This window comes from Scyliorhinus canicula, chromosome 12, assembly GCF_902713615.1.
Source record: "Scyliorhinus canicula chromosome 12, sScyCan1.1, whole genome shotgun sequence".
Lineage (NCBI taxonomy): Eukaryota > Metazoa > Chordata > Chondrichthyes > Carcharhiniformes > Scyliorhinidae > Scyliorhinus > Scyliorhinus canicula.
Genome location: NC_052157.1, coordinates 28094687 through 28116409, shown reverse-complemented (window position 1 = coordinate 28116409; position 21723 = coordinate 28094687). Strand labels below are relative to the sequence as shown.

The following is a 21723-nucleotide window of genomic DNA, read 5'->3' as shown; positions in this document are numbered from 1 at the left end:
GAGGAAACCGAAGCACCCGGAGGAAACCCACGCAGACGCGGGGAGAACGTGTAAACTCGACACAGATAGTGACCCAAAACCGGAATTGAACCCGGGTATCTGACGCTGTGAGGCAGCAGTGCTAACCATTGTGCCACCATGCCACCCCACAGACCTAGTCTCCTCATGTTCCTCATAAAACAATCCTGCCATCTAAGGGATTAATCTGGTGAACCTCCTTTGCACTCCCTCCATGACGAGTATATCATTCCTTAGAAAAGGGACCAAAACTCTGTGCTAAACTCCAAGTGAGGGCTCACCAACATGCTATGTAATTGCAACAAGATATCTTGACTTGTGTATTATAATCCTCTCGTGATCAAGATCAACATACCATTTGCCTTCCTAATTTTTTTGCCAAAGTGAATATCTTCACGCTTACTCACATGTTCCATCTGCCATGTTCTAGCCCATTCACACAGCCTGTCCAAGCCCTCTTGAAGCCTCCTTGCATCCTCCTCACAACTTGGGTGGGCTCAAAGTTTCTCCGTTATGAAGTCTCCTCTCCCCACCTGTATTGGTCCAACATTTGTCCAAGCTAATCTTTCCCTTTTCACATACCTAAAGATGCTTTTAGAATCAGCGTCTATGTTCCTCGCTGTTTTGCATTCATATTCTATTTTTCCTTCTCAATCAGTTTCTTGCTCCTTCTTTGCTGGTTATAAATTTCTCCCAGTCCTCAGACTTATGACTTTTCTGGCATTCTTATAAACCACTTCCTTTGATTTAATGCACTTTTTTCTTTAACCATGGTTACTTGACCTTACCCTTTGGGAGTTTGGGAGTTTCAGGAATGTATACCTGTTGCAGACTGTGTGGTATTTCTTTAAATGCTAGTCATTGCCTGTCTACTGCCAAATATTTTTGTGTATTTTCCCAATCCACCATAGTCAACTTGCCCCTCATACCTTCATAGTTTTCTTTGTTCAGATTTAAAACCCTAGTTTCAGAATGAACCATCTCGTATTCAAACAATGCAAAATTCTATCGTATTATGGTCACTATTGCCCAAAGGCTTCTTTACAACAAGGTTGTTATTTAACTCATTTCAAAGTGGCTCGATCCCTAATTGTTTCCTCAACATGCCTTGTGCCTTGACTTGTGCCTTGTTGATACTGGAAAGGGGTTAGGTAGTCAGGAGGTGAGTTACTCACTACAGCTCACCCAGGCTTTGATTTGCTCTTGCAGCCACAGTATTTATGTGACTGGCCCAATTAAATTTGTAGTCCTTGTGATGGTGTTGTTGGGTAGTGAATTCCAAAATATTTCTCAATGGTAATAAAGAAACAGCAATATAGGTCCAAGCCCCCCCTCCGAATCCTGATCACTAGTTTGGAGGTGTGGGGGGGGGGGGTTGTTTAATGAGGCAGGATGGTGTCGGGTGGGAACCCTCTTTCAAGGCACCCAATGCCTGATTGAGAGACTTGGCATTGCAAAGGGGGTGGTCCATTGAAAGCCACCCACCTGCCCTTGCCTCCAACCCTCTTCTGTCACAACTCCGGCCTCACCACCCTCATCCTGCCCTCACTTGCCTTTGACCTTGGGTCCTCTGTTGAACCTGTGCCTTGGAGGGTGCATTGCCAGCAATTGCCACTAACTCCAATGGAGAGCTACTCTGATTGGTTGTCAGATCCTGGGGAGGAGCTTGTGGTTCCTATACTGAGGTCTTCAATCCCAGGGAAGGCCCGACAACGGGCACTTTAATTCAGTGGGCCTTTCTGAATGAAGACAACACAGGGCTCAGGCTCTCCAGCCAGTGGGTTAGACACTGTTACCTTGATTAAATTCCACCCTCTGTACAGCCTGGAATGGAGCTTGGCAGGGATGCTGTTCCTTCCATGTTGATAGAAATCCAGAGAGGATAAATAATCTTGGCAAGGTGCTTTGGTACATCGTGTGGATTATACATACTGCAATTCACAATGCACCAGTAGTGAAGAGAGTGGATTCTGACCCCAGTGACCGGAGCACTGATTAACTAAACTGCTCTATCTTGGCTGATGTCAAGCTTCGTAAGCATTGTTGGTACTGAACCCATCCAAATGAGTGGTGAAGATTCCATAATACTCCTGATTTTGGCCATGCAGATAGCGTAGAGAAAAGGTTTCAGGAGCTGAGCTACTTTCTGCAGAGTTCAGCATCTAATAACTTCACAGGAAATACGTCCAGCTCTCTGATGTATGTAGATATCCAGCATTAGAGGGCAGCACAGTGGTGCAGTGGGTTAGCCCTGCGGCCTCACAGCGCTGAGGTCCCAGGTTCGATCCCGGCTATGAGTCACTGTCCGTGTGGAGTTTGCACATTCTCCCCGGGTCTGCGTGGGTTTCGCCCCCACAATCCAAAGATGTGCGGGGTAGGTGGATTGGCCACGCTAAATTACCCCTTAATTGGAAAAGATGAATTGGGTACTCTAAATTTAAAAAAAGATATCCAGCATTAATCGCAAGTTGAATGGAACATAACTGTTTCCAGCCATCGACTGGTGCAAAGTTCAAAAATGAGCAGCTATGACAAAGTAGTTGTTCTGTCCAGCCACTTGGACTGATTCCATTCAAAGTCCACTGTTTAAGAATTCAAATTCCGTTTTTAAACGTTTATGTATTTTTTAAAAACGTTAAAGTGATTATGAAACCTTTGGATTGTCAACAAAACCCATCTGGTTCATGAATGTCCTTTGGCCTTTATGTGACTCACCAACATGGTAGACCCTTTTTAACCCCTCTTTTGGGGAGGTGTGGCCAGGGCCACCCAGTTAACTATAACAAATCCCACGAAAGATAAAAGGCCCAGGGCAACTAGAGATGAGCAATGCCTTACCAGTAATACCTACATCCCAAGAACGAATAATAAATTGCGAGCAAGATTATACAAATTTGAAGCAAATATGGATTAATTAAGCTCCTAATTTATCGCTTCAAGTTTATAATTTTGTTATGTTTTTCCTCTCTTTGCCTGCCTAGTTTAATGTGTCACACAATATTATGACAGAGGCAAGACCTCCAGGCATGGTAACCTCTTCCTATTGACAGGGAGATATGCAAGAGCGACCCTGGATAATTTCATTTTAGATTTTGCTTGTCTCCTTGTTCAGAAGCACCTGGCCTTTTATGCTATGCCTTTACACACCTGCACAGCTCCAATCAAGAAACAATGTGGACGCACTTAGGTGTCGGAATCTGTGGGCTTATAATAGACGTTGATTTGACAGCATATCCCCAGAAATGGAGAGAGCGATGTCAAGGAAGGGATGGGAAGAGTTGGAGACGGACTATATGATGACGAGGGAGGCGTGAAAATTGCAAACAAAGATTCTGCTCACTGTTGTCAGAGATTGCCTCAGCTGTATCCTTAGAAGATGTTCTGGTGTGACACATCACTTGGCTTACATTGCCTGTACACATGGTTTTTCAGATCTAGCCTGGCAGATTGATGTCATATGTTGATGCAAGTTTAAGCAGTGGATTTACAGAACTGTAACACTGTTCCCACTCAATGCACCTGTCACTACAACACAAGAGAGAATTCTGACTTTGTTCTCCGCTTATGAACAGGATCGGAGCCAAGGGCTCACAACATGCTTATTGTACGAAAACGCAGTGTTACAGTCTTTTCCTGTCAGCTAATACATAGCCTATTATTCAACACTAAAATAGTACATGTATCTATAATTCTCAAAAGGAGGTGAATTTTTCAAGTTAAACCTATGATTCATAATGTTTTCTCCTTTTTTGAAACATTTAAAAAATAAATTTAGAGTACCCAATTATTTTTTTCACAATTAAGGGGAAATTTAGCGTGGCCAGTCCACCTACCCTGCACATCTTTGGGTTGTGGGGGTGCGACCCATGCAAACACGGGGAGAATGTGCAAACTCCACACGGATGGGGCAGCACGGTGACACAGTGGGTAGCACTGCTGCCTCACAGCACTGAGGCCACAGGTTCGATCCCGGCTCTGGGTCACTGTCCGTGTGGAGTTTGCACGTTCTCCCCGTGTTTGCGTGGGTTTCGCCCCCACAATCCAAAGATGTGCAGGGTAGGCGGACTGGCCACGCTAAATTGCCCCTTAGTTGGAAAAAAAGTGGGTACTCTAAATTTATGAAAAAAAACCCACACAGACAGTGACCCGGGGCCGGGTCAAACCCAGTTCCTCAGCGTCGTACGGCAATGATTTCTCCTTTTAAATATTTTTGAAGAATGAGATTAGTCTTGGCAAACTTTAGTTTTAACTCACCCCCTCTTGTTAGTGTAATTAATTTTTGTGATCCGAATAGATGCCATTATTTGACTATCTAATCATGGACAGCAGTGGTTCGAGAAGGTGCCTCACCACCAGCTATTCATAGGCAATTCGGGTCAGGCCATGAACGCTGGCCTAGCTTGTGAGACACGAGCACATCTCATGAAGAAATCTTCTAAAACGCTAAAGAGGTAAATGGTAGCATAGAACATAGAACAGTACAGCACAGAACAGGCCCTTCGGCCCTCGATGTTGTGCCGAGCAATGATCACCCTACTCAAACCCACGTAACCCGTATACCCGTAACCCAACAATCCCCCCCATTAACCTTACACTACGGGCAATTTAGCATGGCCAATCCACCTAACCCGCACATCTTTGGACTGTGGGAGGAAACAGGAGCACCCGGAGGAAACCCACGCACACACGGGGAGGACGTGCAGACTCCACACAGACAGTGACCCAGCTGGGAATCGAACCTGGGACCCTGGAGCTGTGAAGCATTGATGCTAACCACCATGCTACCGTGAGGCCCCTCAGAGGACACATGGAAAAACTATTTTTCGGCTTTTAAAAAGGCTGTAAATATTCAAAGCGGCCCTTTCTAAAAGCAGGAAGAAAGGCAATATGCATCAGCTGGCACAATCAGCGCGGAGGCAAGAAACGACTTGCGGACGAGCCATTCAGCAGCAGAACATTTGTCACCCTGCTTGATGGTGAAGTGGAGGGTGCTGCTGCTTGAGATGGTTGAAAGGATGATTGGCCTGCTCGAGACCACTGTCGGATCTGCCGTGATCTTATTGAATAGCGGGGCAGCCTCGAGGGGCTGAATGGTCTATTATTGCTCCTAATTTGTTGATATGTTGGCCAGTGCAACCTCCTGTCCCAGAAGTGTGAAGCACAGCATGCCAGATGGTGGCGGAGGGGTCTGTTGGCCACGGGTGCCACCTGCAGTGCTCAGCCACTGGTGTAGATGGGCCGCAGATACCACACCTTTGCCAATGGCTGCCTGTTGACCTGAAGCCTATGCAACTGGTTTCTCATGTTCATCGGCAGGCAGAAGTGACAGAGCTTTAGACATGGTGGGTGACACCACACTTTGTGCACAACGTTTCAGTGATTTCTTCAGCAGCAATAAACAATGTTTGTTCTCGCTCATCCTGCTGCTGCAGCTTCTTATGGTTCTCCAGATGATCCATGGTTGTGCCCCATCGGATGGTGACGTTGTGGAGAATGCAGCAGTTTATGATGATCATGGACACTTTGACCAGGCTGTATTGTAAGATGCCCCACGGTCTGTCCAGGCAACTGAAATGTTGTTATAAACATGCATTAGTTTATAATGCATGTTTATAATGACCTGACTAGGCTGCCTGACCAGCTTGTACTTGTGCTCCGCAGCAGTAGGCGATAGTCATAGGGTGAAACATAGGGCCCCTTTTATTTGGTGTTGAATGGAGGGGAGGCAGGAGGTGAGAAGGATGATAAGGTGTGAGGATACCATTATCTTTGATAGTTTCGTGGGAGGCACGGTGGAGCAGTTGTTAGCACTGCTGCCTCATGCCGCCGAGGGCCCGGGTTCATTCCTGGCCCCGGGTCACTGTCCGTGTGGAGTTTGCACATTCTCCCCGTGTCTGCGTGGGTCTCACCCCCGCAACCCAAAGATGTGCAGGGTAGTTGGATTAGTCACACTAAATTGCCCCTTAATTGGACAAAAAAAAAGAATGGGGCACTTTTTTAAAAAAGGAAAAAAATCCGTTGATAGTTTCAGCCCCAGCACTGGCTACGGCCTCAGCAATGGCCAGTCCAATAATGGTCAGCACTGTCTCCACCATTGGGATTAGACATGCAGTCACACCTCTCCCCCTCCTTGCACTGCAAGACAGGGAAGGGAGTGTGCCAGTGAGTGTCGGGCAATCTGTTTGCGTGGTCAGGCCGTTAAGATTAAATAGCTGGCTTTGCGTGCGAGTTGTGAACTGTGGGCGTAAAGTTTGCAACAGTGCTAAGTGTTTGCGGATGTGATGGAACCCTCGGGTACAAGTTCTGATTGATCGATTGTTTCTAAGTGAGTGGTAGGAGTGGGGTGAATTGATCACTAATTGAATGAGAGGGTGTTTGAAGATAACCTTGGCTGCTCGTGTGAGATTGTTGAACTTCTTGTGGCACTGCGTCCAGATCCTCGAGGCTGGGCTCCTGACATCGACCTTTATGGCTATCTGCTCCCACTGTCCCACTGTCTTCTGAGCATGTATCTGGTGGACCTCCTGTGGATGCCGGACCTCTCTCCTCCTTTCCACCTGCTCCACCAGTGCAGCATCCACTTCATCAGATTGTGCTGTTTTTCAATATTTCCAAAGTCGGGTTAATTTCTTGCAGGGCTGCCAGCACCTGTGCCAACCACAATGCACTACCCCTTTCATAATATTGACCCTATGCTGATGTGTCCAGCCAACCAACAGCACAGTTAGCTGCAGGAATCATTGAAATGAGCAGCTAGCACAAATGAGGCCTGCTGTCTGCATTGCAATGAAAGAGTGCTGGTTAATCGCGTATTTCAATCCTCGCTTGGGTGACCGTATCTCTGGTTTTGTATCCAATAATCAAGTTTTTAGCTGGTTTGGCCACTGTCTGTTACCAGACGGTTTCATAGAATTTCATAGAATTTGCAGTGCAGAAGGAGGCCATTCGGCCCATTGAGTCTGCACCGGCTCTTGGAAAGAGCGCCCTACCCAAGGTCAACACCTCCACCTTATCCCCATAACCCAGTAACCCCACCCAACACTAAGGGTTTAATGTCCTGTATTTTGTGCCTCAGTACCTTTACCTTAGCGAGCAACGGCAACACCCTGTTCTCATTCTTTTCTTCATCTGCAACAGCCTCAAAATGACCGGGACATAGAAAATGGCTTATTTTTAAACCCCCCCCCCCCCGCGCACCATTTGCTCTTGAATCGCAATTTATCTCCTTACAAGATTGCATCATCCCCGTGTGTCGCAGCAGTGTCAGATGTTCGTGGCTTGGGGTGGTGGCCGCCCGACACAATCCCAAAATCCATTTTCAGAGGCGACTGAAGTTATCGCCTATGGAGCTTTTGATAGTCAGGACAGAAAACGGTCATTTGCTTTTACAACAAAAGTATCATGGCAGCTGCTTGGGAAGAAAGCAAATACCTGCACAATCTGTGCTGTTGGTCACAGATGAACATTGATAGCACTCGCACTTAATGAAAGTACAGCTTGGAATGAGCCTGAGGCAGAAAGGGTTGAAGCAGAAGTGACTTTGAAAGGCACCGTCAGTGCTGTGCATTGTGGTGTTTGGCTCGTGGTCAGATTCCAGCATGTGACACAGTTATCACTGTCTCCCTCCTGAATCTTAAACTTGAGTTTCTTTCAAACAAAGTTCATTTACTGATGTGGGAATTAGAGGGTAATGTTTTTGCAACATTCTCATCTAGTAAAACCACCAGTTCTTCTTCCCCTCAAAAACAAATTGACTATTATTTCAGGAGATGTTGGGCACTGCTGGCTTGGCCAACATTTGTTGCCCATCCTTTTTTTTTATAAATTTAGATTACCCAATTATTTTTTCTATTAAGGGGCAATTTAGCGTGGCCAATCCACCTACTCTGCACATTTTTTTTGGGTTGTGGGGGCGAAACCCACACAGACACGGGGAGAATGTGAAAACTCCACACGGACAGTGACCCAGAGCCGGGATCGAACCTGGGACCTCAGCGCCGTGAGGCGGTTGTGCTAACCATTAGGCTACCGTGCTGCCCTTTTGTTGCCCATCCTTAATTGGCCTTGAGTAGGTGGTGATTCACCACCACCTTGAACCGCTGCAAGTCCACGTGTTGTAGGAACACTCACACTGCTGTTAAGGAGGGAGTTCCAGGATTTTGACCCAGCGACAGTGAAGGAACGGTGATATATTTCCAAGTCAGGGTGGTGAGTGACTTGGAGGGTAACTAGCAGGTGGTGGTGTTCCTATGTATTTGTTGTCTTTGACCTTCTAGGTCATAGAGGTGGATTTGGAAGGTGCCGTTGAAGGTGCATCTTTTAGATGGTACACACTGATGCCACTGTGCGTCAGTGGTGGAAGGAGTGTTGAATGTGGTGGATGGGGTGCCAATCACATGGGCTGCTTTGTCCTGGATGATGTCAAGTTTCTTAATTATTGTTGGAGCTGCACTCATCCAGGCAAGTGGAGAGTATTCCATCACATGCCTGACTTGTGCCTTGTAGATGGTGACAGGCTTTGGGGAGTCAGGGGTTGAGTTACTCACGATGGAACTCCCAGCCTCTGACCTGCTCTTGTAGCCACAGTATTTATATGGCAGTTAAATTTCTTTTCAATGGTAAGCCCCAGGATATGGGCCAGGATTCTCCCCTACCCGGCGGTGCAGGGGGTCCCAGCGTGTTGGAGTGGTGCGGAACCTTTAGGGGCCAAGCCCTCACATTGAGGGGCTAGGCCCGCGCCGGAATGGTTCCCGCTCCGCCAGCTGGTGTGAACGGCCTTTGGCGCCACGCCAGCCGGGGCTGAAAGGACTTTGTCGGCCGGCGTAAGTCCGCGCATGCGCCAGAGCTTCAGCGGCTGCTGACGTCATCCCGGCGCATGCGCAGGGGAGGGGTCTCTTCTGCCTCCGCCATGGTGAAGACCATGGTGAAGGCGGAAGAAAAAGAGTACCCCCCACGGCACAGGCCCGCCCGCCAATCGGTGGGCCCCAATCGCAGGCCAGGCCACCGTGGGGGCACCCCCGGGGGTCAGATAACCCCGCGCCCCCCCCCTCTCCCCCCAGGACCCCGGCTTCCGCCCGCTTCCGCCGGTAAGGTAGGTGGTTTAATCCACGCCGGTGGGAGAGGCTTGTCAGCGGCGGGACTTCCGCCCCCGCCGAATCTCGGGTGGCGGAGAATTCGGGACACGGCGGGGGCAGGATTGACTTCGGCCCCGGGCGATTCTCCGACCCGACCGGGGGGGTCGGAGAATCCCGACCCTGGTACTGAGAATCCCGGATTCAGCGATGGTGATGACATTGAATGTCAAGGGGAGATGATTAGATTATCTCTTGTTGTAGATGGTCATTGTCTGGCACTTGTGTGGTGTGAACGTAATTTGCCACTTGTCAGCCCAGTGCAAACAATAAAAAACTGCACTACCAAAAAAAAACTACTTGGTGCGGAATATTTCCAAGTTACTAGGAAGCCGAATCAACAGTCGTTAAAAAAACCTCCAGATTCACTTGAAATACCGGCTTTTAAAAAATTAAAACATCTTGAAATGTTTTCAACACATAAACCAGTAATACTGGTTTTCTGAAGTCCAATCTGGGAAATGATTTAGCCTGCCACTGGATGTTCTTCATCAGTCCATTGTCATATTACAATAAAGCTAGTTCCTGTTACAGTGAGAGTCGTTGTCTGCACCAGGTTCTGCATCAACCAGCAAAGTGCACGATGTGTATTTTATTTTATTTTATTTTTTTAATTTAGTGTACTCAATTCATTTTTTCTAACTAAGGGGCAATTTAGAGTGGCCAATTCACCTACATCTTTGGGTTATGGGGGCGAAACCTACGCTAACACGGGGAGAATGTGCAAACTCCACACGGACAGTGACCCAGAGCCAGGATCGAACCTGGGACCTTAGCGCCGTGAGGCTGCTGGGCTAACCCACTGAGCCACCCTGCTGCCTTACCATGTGCATTTTAGCCCGAGATCGGTGTATGCAATTTCTCTCCCATTGCTTCTCATCATCTGGAGTACCTCAAAAGTGGGGAAAAAAGAACCACTGATGGAAATAAAATACTTTGATTTTTATCGGCCCTTTCGTGACCACTCAACATGATGCAATGTTTCACACCAGCAAATTCCTTATGATCAAGATTTGGGGCAGCAGGGTAGCATGGTGGTTAGCATAAATGCTTCACAGCTCCAGAGTCCCAGGTTCGATTCCCGCCTGGGTCACTGTCTGTGTGGAGTCTGCACGTCCTCCCCCTGTGTGCGTGGGTTTCCTCCGGGTGCTCCGGTTTCCTACCACAGTCCAAAAGATGTGCGGGTTAGGTGGATTGGCCATGCTAAATTGCCCGTAGTGTCCTAATAAAAGTAAGGTTAAGGGGGGCTTGTTGGGTTACGGGTATAGGGTGGATATGTAGGTTTGAGTAGGGTGATCATGGCTCGGCACAACATTGAGGGCCGAAGGGCCTGTTCTGTGCTGTACTGTTCTATGTTCTAAGTCACTGTTCTATAGGCAGACCTGACATGCAAATAGCATAAGGTGGGATTTCATCAATATACAATAAGGTGCAGTTAGTCTGCTTCTCTGTAATGTTGGTGAAAGGGTGAATGTTGCTCACGCTGCCAGGAGAACTCTATCCTATTCATCAAAAGTTGGAGGTGAAACTATTTCTGGTGTCCAGTGTGAAATGGGCGACAGCAAAATCAGAATCCTGTTTTTAAAATAAATTTAGAATACCCAATTCATTTTTCCCAATTAAGGGACAATTTACTGTGGCCAATCCACCTACCCTGTACATAAGAACATAAGAACTAGGATCAGGAGTAGGCCATCTGGCCCCTCGAGCCTGCTCCGCCATTCAATGAGATCATGGCTGATCTTTTATGGACTCAGCTCCACTTTCCGGCCCGAACACCATAACCCTTAATCCCTTTATTCTTCAAAAAACTATCTATCTTTACCTTAAAAACATGTACTGAAGGAGCCTCAACTGCTTCACTGGGCAAGGAATTCCATAGATTCACAACCCTTTAGGTGAAGAAGTTCCTCCTAAACTCAGTCCTAAATCTACTTCCCCTTATTTTGAGGCAATGTCCCCTAGTTCTGCTTTCACCCGCCAGTGGAAACAACCTGCCCGCATCTATCCTATCTATTCCCTTCATCATTTTAAATGTTTCTATAAGATCCCCCCCTCATCCTTCTAAATTCCAACGAGTACAGTCCCAGTCTACTCAACCTCTCCTCGTAATCCAACCCCTTCAGCTCTGGGATTAACCTTGTGAATCTCCTCTGCACACCCTCCAGTGCCAGTACGTCCTTTCTCAGGGAAGGAGACCAAAACTGAACACAATACTCCAGTTGTGGCCTCACTAACACCTTATACAATTGCAACATAACCCCTTTATAACCCCAACATAACATCTTTGGGTTGTGGGGGTGAAACTCACGCGGACACAGGGAGAATGTCCAAACTCCACACAGACAGTGACCCAGGGCGGGGATTCGAACCCAGATCTTCAGCGCTGTAGTCCCAGTGCTATCCACTACGCCACCACGCTGCCCTCAGAATCCTGTTTTGCGTCATGCAAGAATGACTTGTCCATGGAGCATTGGGGGGGGGGGGGGGGGGGGGGGGGGGGGGGGGGGGGGGGTGGTGGTAGGGGTGTAAAACAACGTAATGGTTTTGCTTCTCCTGTTTCTTGTGAGCAGTTTTGGGCCCCGTATCAATGGAAGGATGTGCTGCCTTGGAAAGGGACCAGAGGAGTTTCACAAGAACGATCCCTGGAATGAAGAGCTTGTCATATGAGGAGTGGTTGAGGACTCTGGGTCTGTCCTCGTTGGAGTTTAGAAGGATGAGGGGGGATCTTATTGATACTTACAGGATACTGAGATATAGTGGGCATGGAGAAGATGTTTCCACGATTTGGAAAAACTATAACCCGAGGCCACAGCTGAGATAAGGAAGAATTTCATCTGCCAGAGGGTGGTGAATCTGTGGAACTCTTTGCCACAGAAGACTGTGGAGGCCAAATCACTGAGTGTCTTTAAGACAGAGATAGATAAGTTCCTGATTAATTAGGGGATCAGGGGTTATGGGGAGAAGGCAGGATAATGGGCATGAGAAAAATATCAGCCATGATTGAATGGCAGAGTAGACTCGATGGGCTGAATGGCCGAATTCTGCTCCTCTGTCTTTATGGTCTAAGCTAGCAGATGAGGCAATTTCCTTTGACATCTTAATTATAACCTGCCCCGATTCTATTCCTTGGAGAATATGAGCTCCCGCAATGAGCGGGAGGGGGTGGGTGGGGGGGGGGGGGGGGGGGGGTGGGGGAGGCAATCGTTAGTAGTGCTGTTGTATAAATAGAGCTGGCCAGTGTGGTACCGGAGAGAGAGAGAGAGAGAGAACGAAAGAACAAACTGCTGGTGCTGTGTACAATTTGTTGTAAATAAAGGCACTTTCTGTTTGATTCTACAAAAACCCGTGCTGGATTCTTCAAGGCCTCACAAAACCTCCAACAATGTAGCAATCCTGCAATATGGTACATGAAATTCGTCAAACAATTAGCCAATGATGCCCTTAAATACTGGAGAGAGATTTGAACATACATGGTTGTGACTCAGAGGTGAAAGTGCAACCCACGGTGTCAAACTGACATTGGGATCTGGACAAGTATTAATTTCAAAAACCACAAAGCATAAATGTTTACGGGAGCGATGCTCAGGATATCCCCGCGTGCAAATTAGTTTGTATTCTCTTGTCTTTCTTCGTCATAACCAGACCAAAAATAATTACCTTGACCTATAATAGGTGCTGCAGGAAGAAATTCGGAGACGCGATAATGTAAGCCATGGAACCAATGCTGTGCTGAAAAGCCTTGAACTCCGTCATGTGAATGGCATTGGGGAGCTTCGGGGCAGGGTGGCCAGGTAAGAGTAGAGAAACAGGTTCCTTCGCTTGCCGCGTCTGACTGCTTTCAGCAAACTATGCACCGATGTATTGTGTAATGAATCAGCAAGTGCCACTGTCTTTTGTGAAGAGAAATCTGCCGGGTGTGTCTGTGTCATTGTTTTACATTCCTCACAATTATCACCAACTATTCATAACTCAGGCCCAGAACGTTGGTCATTTCGAAACGATTTTTACTTTACAAATCTTCACTTGCTATTGATCAAAACGTTCAAGGCAAATAATTAAGAAATTTGCAGAGCAACAGGTTAATTTCGAGCACTTTTGTCTCTCATTCTGGTTTCCCGCCCCCCCACCCACCCCCAGCTGTGGTGAACCCATTCCTGGAGTCTACACTGAGCTGAGTCAGTGTCACTGACTGATCCAACTGTCTGTGGTGGGCAGGTGATTACTCGCTCCTAACCCGATGACCCTGACTCAACATGGGGGTGAGGGTTTAAGCAGGTAACCACTCTCTGGCTTTCGACACATACCGCTGAAGCTTGAGGCTGATATGTGGAGGACTGATATTGTGGGCAGCACGGTAGCATGGTGGTTAGCATAAATGCTTCACAGCTCCAGGGTCCCAGGTTCGATTCCCGGCTGGGTCACTGTCTGTGCGGAGTCTGCACGTCCTCCCCGTGTCTACGTGGGTTTCCTCCGGGTGCTCCGGTTTCCTCCCACAGTCCAAAGATGTGCGGGTTAGGTGGATTGGCCATGCTAAATTGCCCGTAGTGTCTTAAGGTTGGGGGGGGGGGGGGTTGTTGGGTTACTGGTATAGGGTATACTGGATATGTTTGCTTGAGTAGGGTGATCATTGCTCGGCACAACATCGAGGGCCGAAGGGCCTGTTCTGTGCTGTACTGTTCTATGTCTATGACTGTGTGGCTTCTTGGGCCTCAAGCCTTCCCTCAAACAAAAATGTCTGACTTCAGCTTAGAGATTCCATTCCTGGGACAGCTGAGAACTCGCAATATAAGAAACTAGTCATAAACACACTATGGTATGCTATTATTTTAACAATATATTGACCGGGACTCTCCGGTGCCCGACGGCAGCAGTGAGTTTTGCGATCGGGCGGAGAATGTTGTGTTGGGCAAAAAAGCGGGATTGATTCCCGGCGGCGATCCTGTTGTGATGCTCTGGTCCCCCACTGGCGGCAACATCAAGGTTCGCGCCCTGTGCCTGCGGCCCCATCCAAATCCACAATTTGCATCGATTTGACTACGATTAGTGGACTGAACACCGGAAGCTCCACCCCTGTGTAAAGCTCCACCCCTTTCAGGTGGGAGTCACGCGGGTGTGAATTGGTGCGTGTATTTATGAGCGGGACGGGCGGTATGGTGGTGCGGTGGTTAGCACTGCTACCTCACGGCGCATGCACCCGGGTTCGATACCAGCCCCGGGTCTGCCCGGGTGGAGTTTGCACATTCTCCCCGTGTCTGCGTGGGTCTCACCCCCTCAACCCAAAGATAAGGGGGGAGAAGATGAAGTATGAGTGCAAGCTAGCTAGTAATATAAAGGAAGATAGGAAGAGATTTTTTTCAATATATAAAAGGTAAGAGAGAGGCAATAATAGACACCAGTGGGATGCCAGAGCTCCAGGAGAACCAGGGGGCAGAGGTGAGTGCAGTGACCATTACTAAGGAGAAGGTTCTGGGGAAACTGAAAGGTCTGAAGGTGGATAAATCACCTGGACCGGATGGACTACACCCCAGGGTTCTAAAAGAGATAGCTCAGGAGATTGTGGAGGCATTGGTGATGATCTTTCGGGAATCACTGGAGGCAGGAAGGGTCCCAGAGGATTGGAAAATGGCTAATGTAACACCCCTATTTAAGAAGGGAGGGAGGCAGAAGATGGGAAATTATAGGCCGGTTGGCCTGACTTTGGTCATTGGTAAGGTTTTAGAGTCCATTATTTTTTTTTTAAATTTAGATTACCCAATTATTTTTTCCAATTAAGGGGCAATTTAGCGTGGCCAATCCACCTACTCTGCACATTTTTGGGTTGTGGGGGCGAAACCCACGCAGACACGGGGAGAATGTGCAAACTCCACACGGACAGTGACCCAGAGCCGGGATCGAACCTGGGACCTCAGCGCCGTGAGGCGGTTGTGCTAACCACTAGGCCACCGTGCTGCCCTTAGAGTCCATTATTAAAGATGAGATGGCAGAGTACTTGGAAGTGCATGATAAAATAGGACTGAGTCAACATGGCTTCGTCAAAGGGAGGTCATGTCTGACAAATCTGTTAGAATTCTTTGAGGAAGTAACAAGGAAGTTAGACAAAGGAGAACAAGTGGACGTGATTTATTTGGATTTCCAGAAGGCCTTTGATAAGGTGCCACATAGGAGACTGTTAAATAAGTTAAGAGGCCATGGTGGGTTAAGGATAAGATCCTGGCATGGATAGAGGATTGGCTGACTGGCAGAAGGCAGAGAGTGGGGATAAAGGGATATTTTTCAGGATGGCAGCCCGTGACTAGTGGTGTCCCTCAGGGGTCTGTGCTGGGACCCCAATGTTTCACAATATACATTAATGATCTGGAGGGAGGAACTCAAGACACTGTTGCTATGTTTGCAGATGATACAAAGATCTGTAGAGGGACAGATAGTATTGAGGAAGCAGGCAGGCTGCAGAAGGACTTGGACAGGCTCGGAGAATGGGCAAAGAAGTGGCACATGGAATACAATGCGGAAAAGTGTGAGGTTATGCACTTTGGAAGGAGAAATGGAGGCATAGACTATTTTCTAAATGGGAAGATGCTTAGGAAATCAGAAGCACAAAGGGACTTGGGAGTCCTTGTTCGTGATTCTCTTTAGGTTAACGTGCAGTTTGGCCTGGGTGACCGGCATTGTCAGCACCATCTCCTGTGCCTGAAGGTGGTTGGACTCCTTCAGCTGTACTTGTAGACACGGGAAAGTTGCTGACACCTCCTCTTGTAAGTTTTGGCTCTGCGTCTGCATCTGCACCTGTGATGGGATCATATTTGTCAGAAGCGTGACATGTGTCTGGACGACATCTTTCCCCTGGAATCATGCAGCCCTCCAAGTGGCCGCTGCCTTGGAGTCCCTGCCACCACCTGATGTGCTGCAGCATGTGTGTGGTGCTCATCAAAGGGCAATTCAGGAGTCCGATCGTTAACATTACCCACTGAGGTGATGGTCTCTACAATGGTGGATGGTGCAGGTGAAAGCGGTGGCAAGACAGCAGTGTCTTCCTCAGAGTGGTGCTCCGGGGTGTTCTGAGGGTCTGGATGAGGCGCAACGATCGCGGACAGCCCTGCTTTGTGATCCTGCAAGACAAAAAACTGGAGTGAGATGTTGGGAAGGACTGGTCTCTGGGAGAGGGGTGTTGCATTGGACTCTTACCTGTTTGCCCCATGCCGACTGTTGTGTTATGCTGCTTTGGATAACATAGGCTGCTACTTGATGCAGTCTTAACTAAATGATATTCCAGACTCTGGAATGAACGTGTTTATTGAACTATTAACACAGTTCGACTGTCTGCTAATCTAACTGTAGTAACTCAGTCTAACTGAACCAGCTTGCTCTAAGCCACGTGCTGGGGTGTGATGCTGCTGATCAACCCTGTCTAACTCTCTAGATGTCTGTCTGTGGAAAGAGGCCGGGTGTGAGTGCCTCATCCCTTTTATAGTGTTTATGTCATGCCCCCTTGTGGTGATGCCACCTCTGTCCTATTCTGAGTGTTCATTGGTTGCATGGTTGCATATCATGACTCCGACCTCTATCACAGCCTCTCCTAGACATCGCCCGCAAGTTACAGGGTCCTCTTCTCAGAGGGGGTGTAGGACCAAATGTCTGGGATTCCCCTCCCATCTTTGGCGCTCATGCCAATTATGGGCCACCTTATCCTTGCCGACACAATGATAACTCGGAAGCTTCATGTGTGGCGCTTATGGCAGAAGCTGCCTCTCAATGATTGGCCTCTTCAGCCATTAGGTGAGCCACATGAAGACACCTCATTTGAAATGGATTGTTTGCTGCATTTCCATCATGCTCCATAGATGGAAGAATTCCGGTGACATTTCCAATTACTGCCTTAATGTTTAGTTCTTGGAAAAAATTAACAACTAAAGAGTTGGGTTTATTATTTCACTGTTGTATTAGAATTAAATTATTGTTGTGACAGTAATGATGAGAGACATATTTATGCTGTGGTTCTTTTGTTGACGAGGAACTGTATTGAACTGGTCCAAATCTGTTCTACTTACTTTGAGCCCTGTTCATTATCAGAGGGTGGAAACATTCATCCTGGCCAGATCGCCAAGGTTAAAGGGGCAGCACAGTAGCACAGTGGTTAGCACTGTTGCTTCACAGCACCAGGGTCCCAGGTTCGATTCCCGGTTTGGGTCACTGTCTGTGCAGAGTCTGCACGTTCTTCCCGTGTCTGCGTGGGTTTCCTCCGGGTTCTCCGGTTTCCTCCCACAAGTCCCCAAAGACGTGCTATTAGGTGAATTGGACATTCTGAATTCTCCCTCTGTGTACCCAAACAGGCGCCGGAATGTGGGGACAAGGGGATTTTCACAGTAACTTAATTGCAGTGTTAATGTGAGCCTACTTGTGACAATAAAGATTATTCTTAAAGCAGAACAAGCTGACGCATATCTAAATTTCCTGTGTGTAAGCTCTGGAAGAAATGTGCCATAATGTTGTGGAAAATCACAGGAGACGCCGGAGACGGGTGAGGCTCTGTGCAGACATCATCCCAAACATGGAAAATGATCCTGACAGTACATTAGCCATTTCCCTCCAGATACCCGTCTCAAATGTCTAACAGTCGATGAGGGCTGTCTTGTGACTTTATCCCTGCTTACTCCCACAGGTGTGATGCAAGCATTGCCAAACTATCAGCTGACCTGATGTCAATATACGAAGGAATCCAGAACCTCAGCAAAGAACAACAAAAAGCAAAACTGACCTTGGAAGCAAAAATAAAGGATGTTGAAGGGCAGGTTAAACAAAATATGATCCTTTACTTTTAATGTGCAACGTACGCCAAATAAAGTAGCACCATTATAGGTCCTTCGTAATGGTGACCACGATTGTTGTAAAAACCCACCTGGTTCATTAATACCCTTTAGGGAAGGAAATCTGCTGTCCATGCCAGGTCTGACCTACATGTGACTCCAGACCCACAGCAAAGTGGGTGCCTCTTCACTACCCTTTGAAATGGTGTGGCAAGCCACTCAATTCAAGGGCAATTAGGAATGGGCAAAAATGTTGGCTTTGCCAGCGATGCTCATATTGCATGAAAGAATATGTTTTGAAAAATATTATCATATTTTCTTAAATGTGCAAAATAATAGAAGGCAGGACCCTATTTGGAAAAGCAGTTGAAAATGGACAGCTTCTAGATTTAATCATCCAAATGGTTTCTATTATTATTATTAACCATTCATTTAGTTTTGTCTAAAAAAAGTATACAGATGGTAAAAGATACTGTGGATCTTTCAATGAGTTGTACAAGCACACTGTGGGTCGGCGAATCTTACCATATTCCAAATGTCAGGCTCTGGCTGAAAACCGGTGTGTGGCCCTCCAGCTGCACTGACCAGATTTCCCTCCAGGTCTTGAGCCTCTCTGAGAAACAAAACCTGAGCGGATGGTCAGCCTGGAGGGACGGGACCTGACCGGGTCAGCAAGGCCGGCTCCACAGAGACAGGGCACCTTCTTTAAAGGGTGCCCCAATCAGCACAGAAACTGGACACAGAAACCTAAAACTGGCAGACAGTTTTTAAAAGCAGACCAAGCAGGCCAGCAGCACGGTTTGATTCCCCGAACAGGTGCCGGAATGTGGCGACTAGGGGCTTTTCACAGTAACTTCATTTGAAGCCTACTCGTGACAATAAGCCATTTTCATTTCAATTCATTTTCATTTTTAGCACAGGACTAACCAGTTCTTTGTCTTTTACTAATCCTCATGTCTTATTTATTAATCGTCAGAATTCAGATTTATTTCATCTTTAAAAATTGCAATTAATACCCTATTATTAGGGATGAAGATCTCTGGGGAGAATTTCCACATACTGGTGGTAATTTTAACTTTGGGTGACACCATATCAGGTGTCCACTAGACAGCTCACCAGATTCAATACTGTCCACTTCATTAGTGTGAAGTGTTCAAAGTCAAAATTAGCCTCATTGTGAGTAAAGGATTCCTCCGGGTGGAACGCAAAAAAAAAGTCACCATTCAGGTTCCACTTGGGTGTTGTACACGTAGCCTGTTACTTCCCTGCAGTACTGCGGGAGCTGGAGTTGGAATCGTTTGGATCAGACATTAAACAGAGGCTCCATCTGCCTTTCTTTGGTGGAAATATTAAGATCCTTTGGCAATCTGTGAAGCAGATGAGGGGAGTGCTCCTCCCTGCCTGGTCAACAGTTAGATCTCACCCATCACCACCTGGCCATTTACCTCATTGTTGCTTGTCACACTTTGCTGCACCCAGATTGGTTGACTGCCCACATTACGACAGTGACTGCAATTCAAAATAATTCACCCATAGTGAAGTGCTTCTGAGGATGAGAGGTGTACTATGTAAATGCAAGCTCTATCTTTCCAACCAGACCTTCCTGGATGAATTGTACACAGATGGGGCCTTGCCCTAAGTCCAATGAGAGAGAACTATGTCCCATTTATGTTTTAAGCAAATGGCTTCAAAAACTGTATCTGAATTATACATTTGATTAGTTCTTCAGCATAGATGTAAACATGTCGGGATTGAGGGTGGAGGGGGATTGCTGGCAAAGGCAGCTGTGTGGTTGTGATGCAACCCCAAAAGAATTACATTTAATTCATTCCAATGTTTTAATCCCCGCCTCTCCGAAAGGAAACAATTTTGACCTTTCCGGCCATTAATAAAAACCTACAATAATTATTTTGGAAATGTACTATGAGGCACGAGGTCATGGTTGACAAAATGTTTAAACAGGGCCAAAATATCGTCACCATGTAAATTTTTCTCCTATCGAGAACTGTACTTTGTGTCTTAAATGTCTCTTTAAAAATTAATCATTTCTAAAATTGTGCTGAAACTGTTCCCAGTTGAACTCAACAGCTCCACCTGAAACTGACTTTCTGTTTCACTTTGAAGTGCGGAAGTCTCCTTTAGCTCAGTTGCATTGGGTTGCAGTATTGTTCACTAACCCTTTTGAGAATTTTAGCACCATTTAACCATGTACAGAGTACAGTTTTGAATACATTCATATAGATTTGCAATTTCTGTGAATGGTGCATTGTTCAACCGCTCTGTGTAAATATTTAACACAAGGAAATGATTACATTTCTGTTGGGGAAAGTTTCTAATATTGGGGCATAAATTATCATTACTGTTTATTTAACGAGCAGAAAGGAAGTCTTCAGATTGGGTCCTTATTCCGAAACGTAAGTCTGTGCAAACTGCAGAGATCTTTGTGGTGCTGCAAAGGAAAACACAGCTTTAATCACAGGCTGTGGAGAGGTATAAGTATCAGGATCTGACAGCATTACCAGTGATTCCCACAGGGGCTCCCTCGATCTTCCACTCGAAATGCAGCAGGAGAAAGCATGAAAAACGTGCATTTGTATAGCGCTGTTCACAACCTCAAGACAGCCATTAAATACTTTTAGAGTAAAGGTAAAGTAAAGGGAGGCACAGTAGCAGGGAGGCACGATAGCACAGTGGTTAGCACTGTTGCTTCACAGCGCCAGGGTCCCAGGTTTGATTCCCGGCTTGGGTCACTGTCTGTGAGGAGTCTGCACATTCTTCCCGTGTCTGCGTGGGTTTCCTCCAGATGCTCCGGTTTCCTCCCACAAGTCCCGAAAGATGGGCTTGTTAGGTAATTTGGACATTCTGAATTCTCCCTCTGTGTACCCGAACAGGTGCCGGAATGTGGCGACTAGGGGCTTTTCACAGTAACTTCATTGCAGCGTTAATGTAATCCTACTTGTGACAATAAAGATTATTATTAATAAAGTTGCCATAGTCCCAGATGACCATCGGCCGCCTTCCCCTTTGAGGGGGAGAGCTGATTGGTGGTGGTTTAACCTGAGGGTCACCACACCTCAGGCGAGGGGCAAGGTTGAGAAGGCGGGCCTTCATGAATAACATCAATCGGTACGGTTTTTAGAGTACAATAACATCGGAATGTAGGAAACACAGTAAGGCCCGGCAAACATCAATGTGATAATGACCAGGTCATCTGGTTTGTCCTGATCTTGGCTGAAGGACACTGGGGTGAACTCCTTTTAAATAGTGCTATCAGGTCTTTCCACCTCAGTTTGATGCCTCGGTTGAAGGACGGCACCGCTGACGGTGCGGCATTCCCTCAGTACTGCACTGGAGTGTCAGCCTTGATTATGTGTTCGATCCTCTGGAGTGGGTCCTGAACCCACAACCTTCGCCAGAAGGGGCAAGAGTGTTAGCAAATGACCCACTGTTGATCCCTGTGGCATCGACAGAAATTCCAGCGGAGCCGCAGAATTTCCTGTGGAATCCCTGTCTCAATTACGTGGGTTTGAGTAGGGTGATCATGGCTCGGCACAGCATTGAGGGCCGAAGGGCCTGTTCTGTGCTGTACTGTTCTATTCTCTATGTAATTATCCACACTGTGTCAAGTCAGTGTTATGTAATAATAATCAGGAAATAGGACGGCACGTGGCACAGTGGTTACCACTGCTGCTCACGAGGCTGCGGACCCGTGTTCAAATCCCGGCCTTGGGTCAATGTCCGTGTGGAGTTTGCACATTCTCCCCGTGTCT

The 21723-nt window shown here is 47.1% G+C and overlaps 1 protein-coding gene across 6 annotated transcripts in view; it reads left to right on the top strand.

Moving 5' to 3' along the window:
• LOC119975262 (protein FAM81A-like) overlaps positions 1-21723 on the top strand; it is a 51764-nt gene that overhangs the window by 20284 nt on the left and 9757 nt on the right. For all 6 annotated transcript variants that reach the window (XM_038814960.1, XM_038814958.1, XM_038814957.1 and 3 more), the window contains exons 3-4: positions 12825-12943; positions 17809-17938. In XM_038814960.1, coding sequence (XP_038670888.1) covers positions 12825-12943; positions 17809-17938 — 249 coding nt within the window. The remainder of the gene's footprint in view (positions 1-12824; positions 12944-17808; positions 17939-21723) is intronic.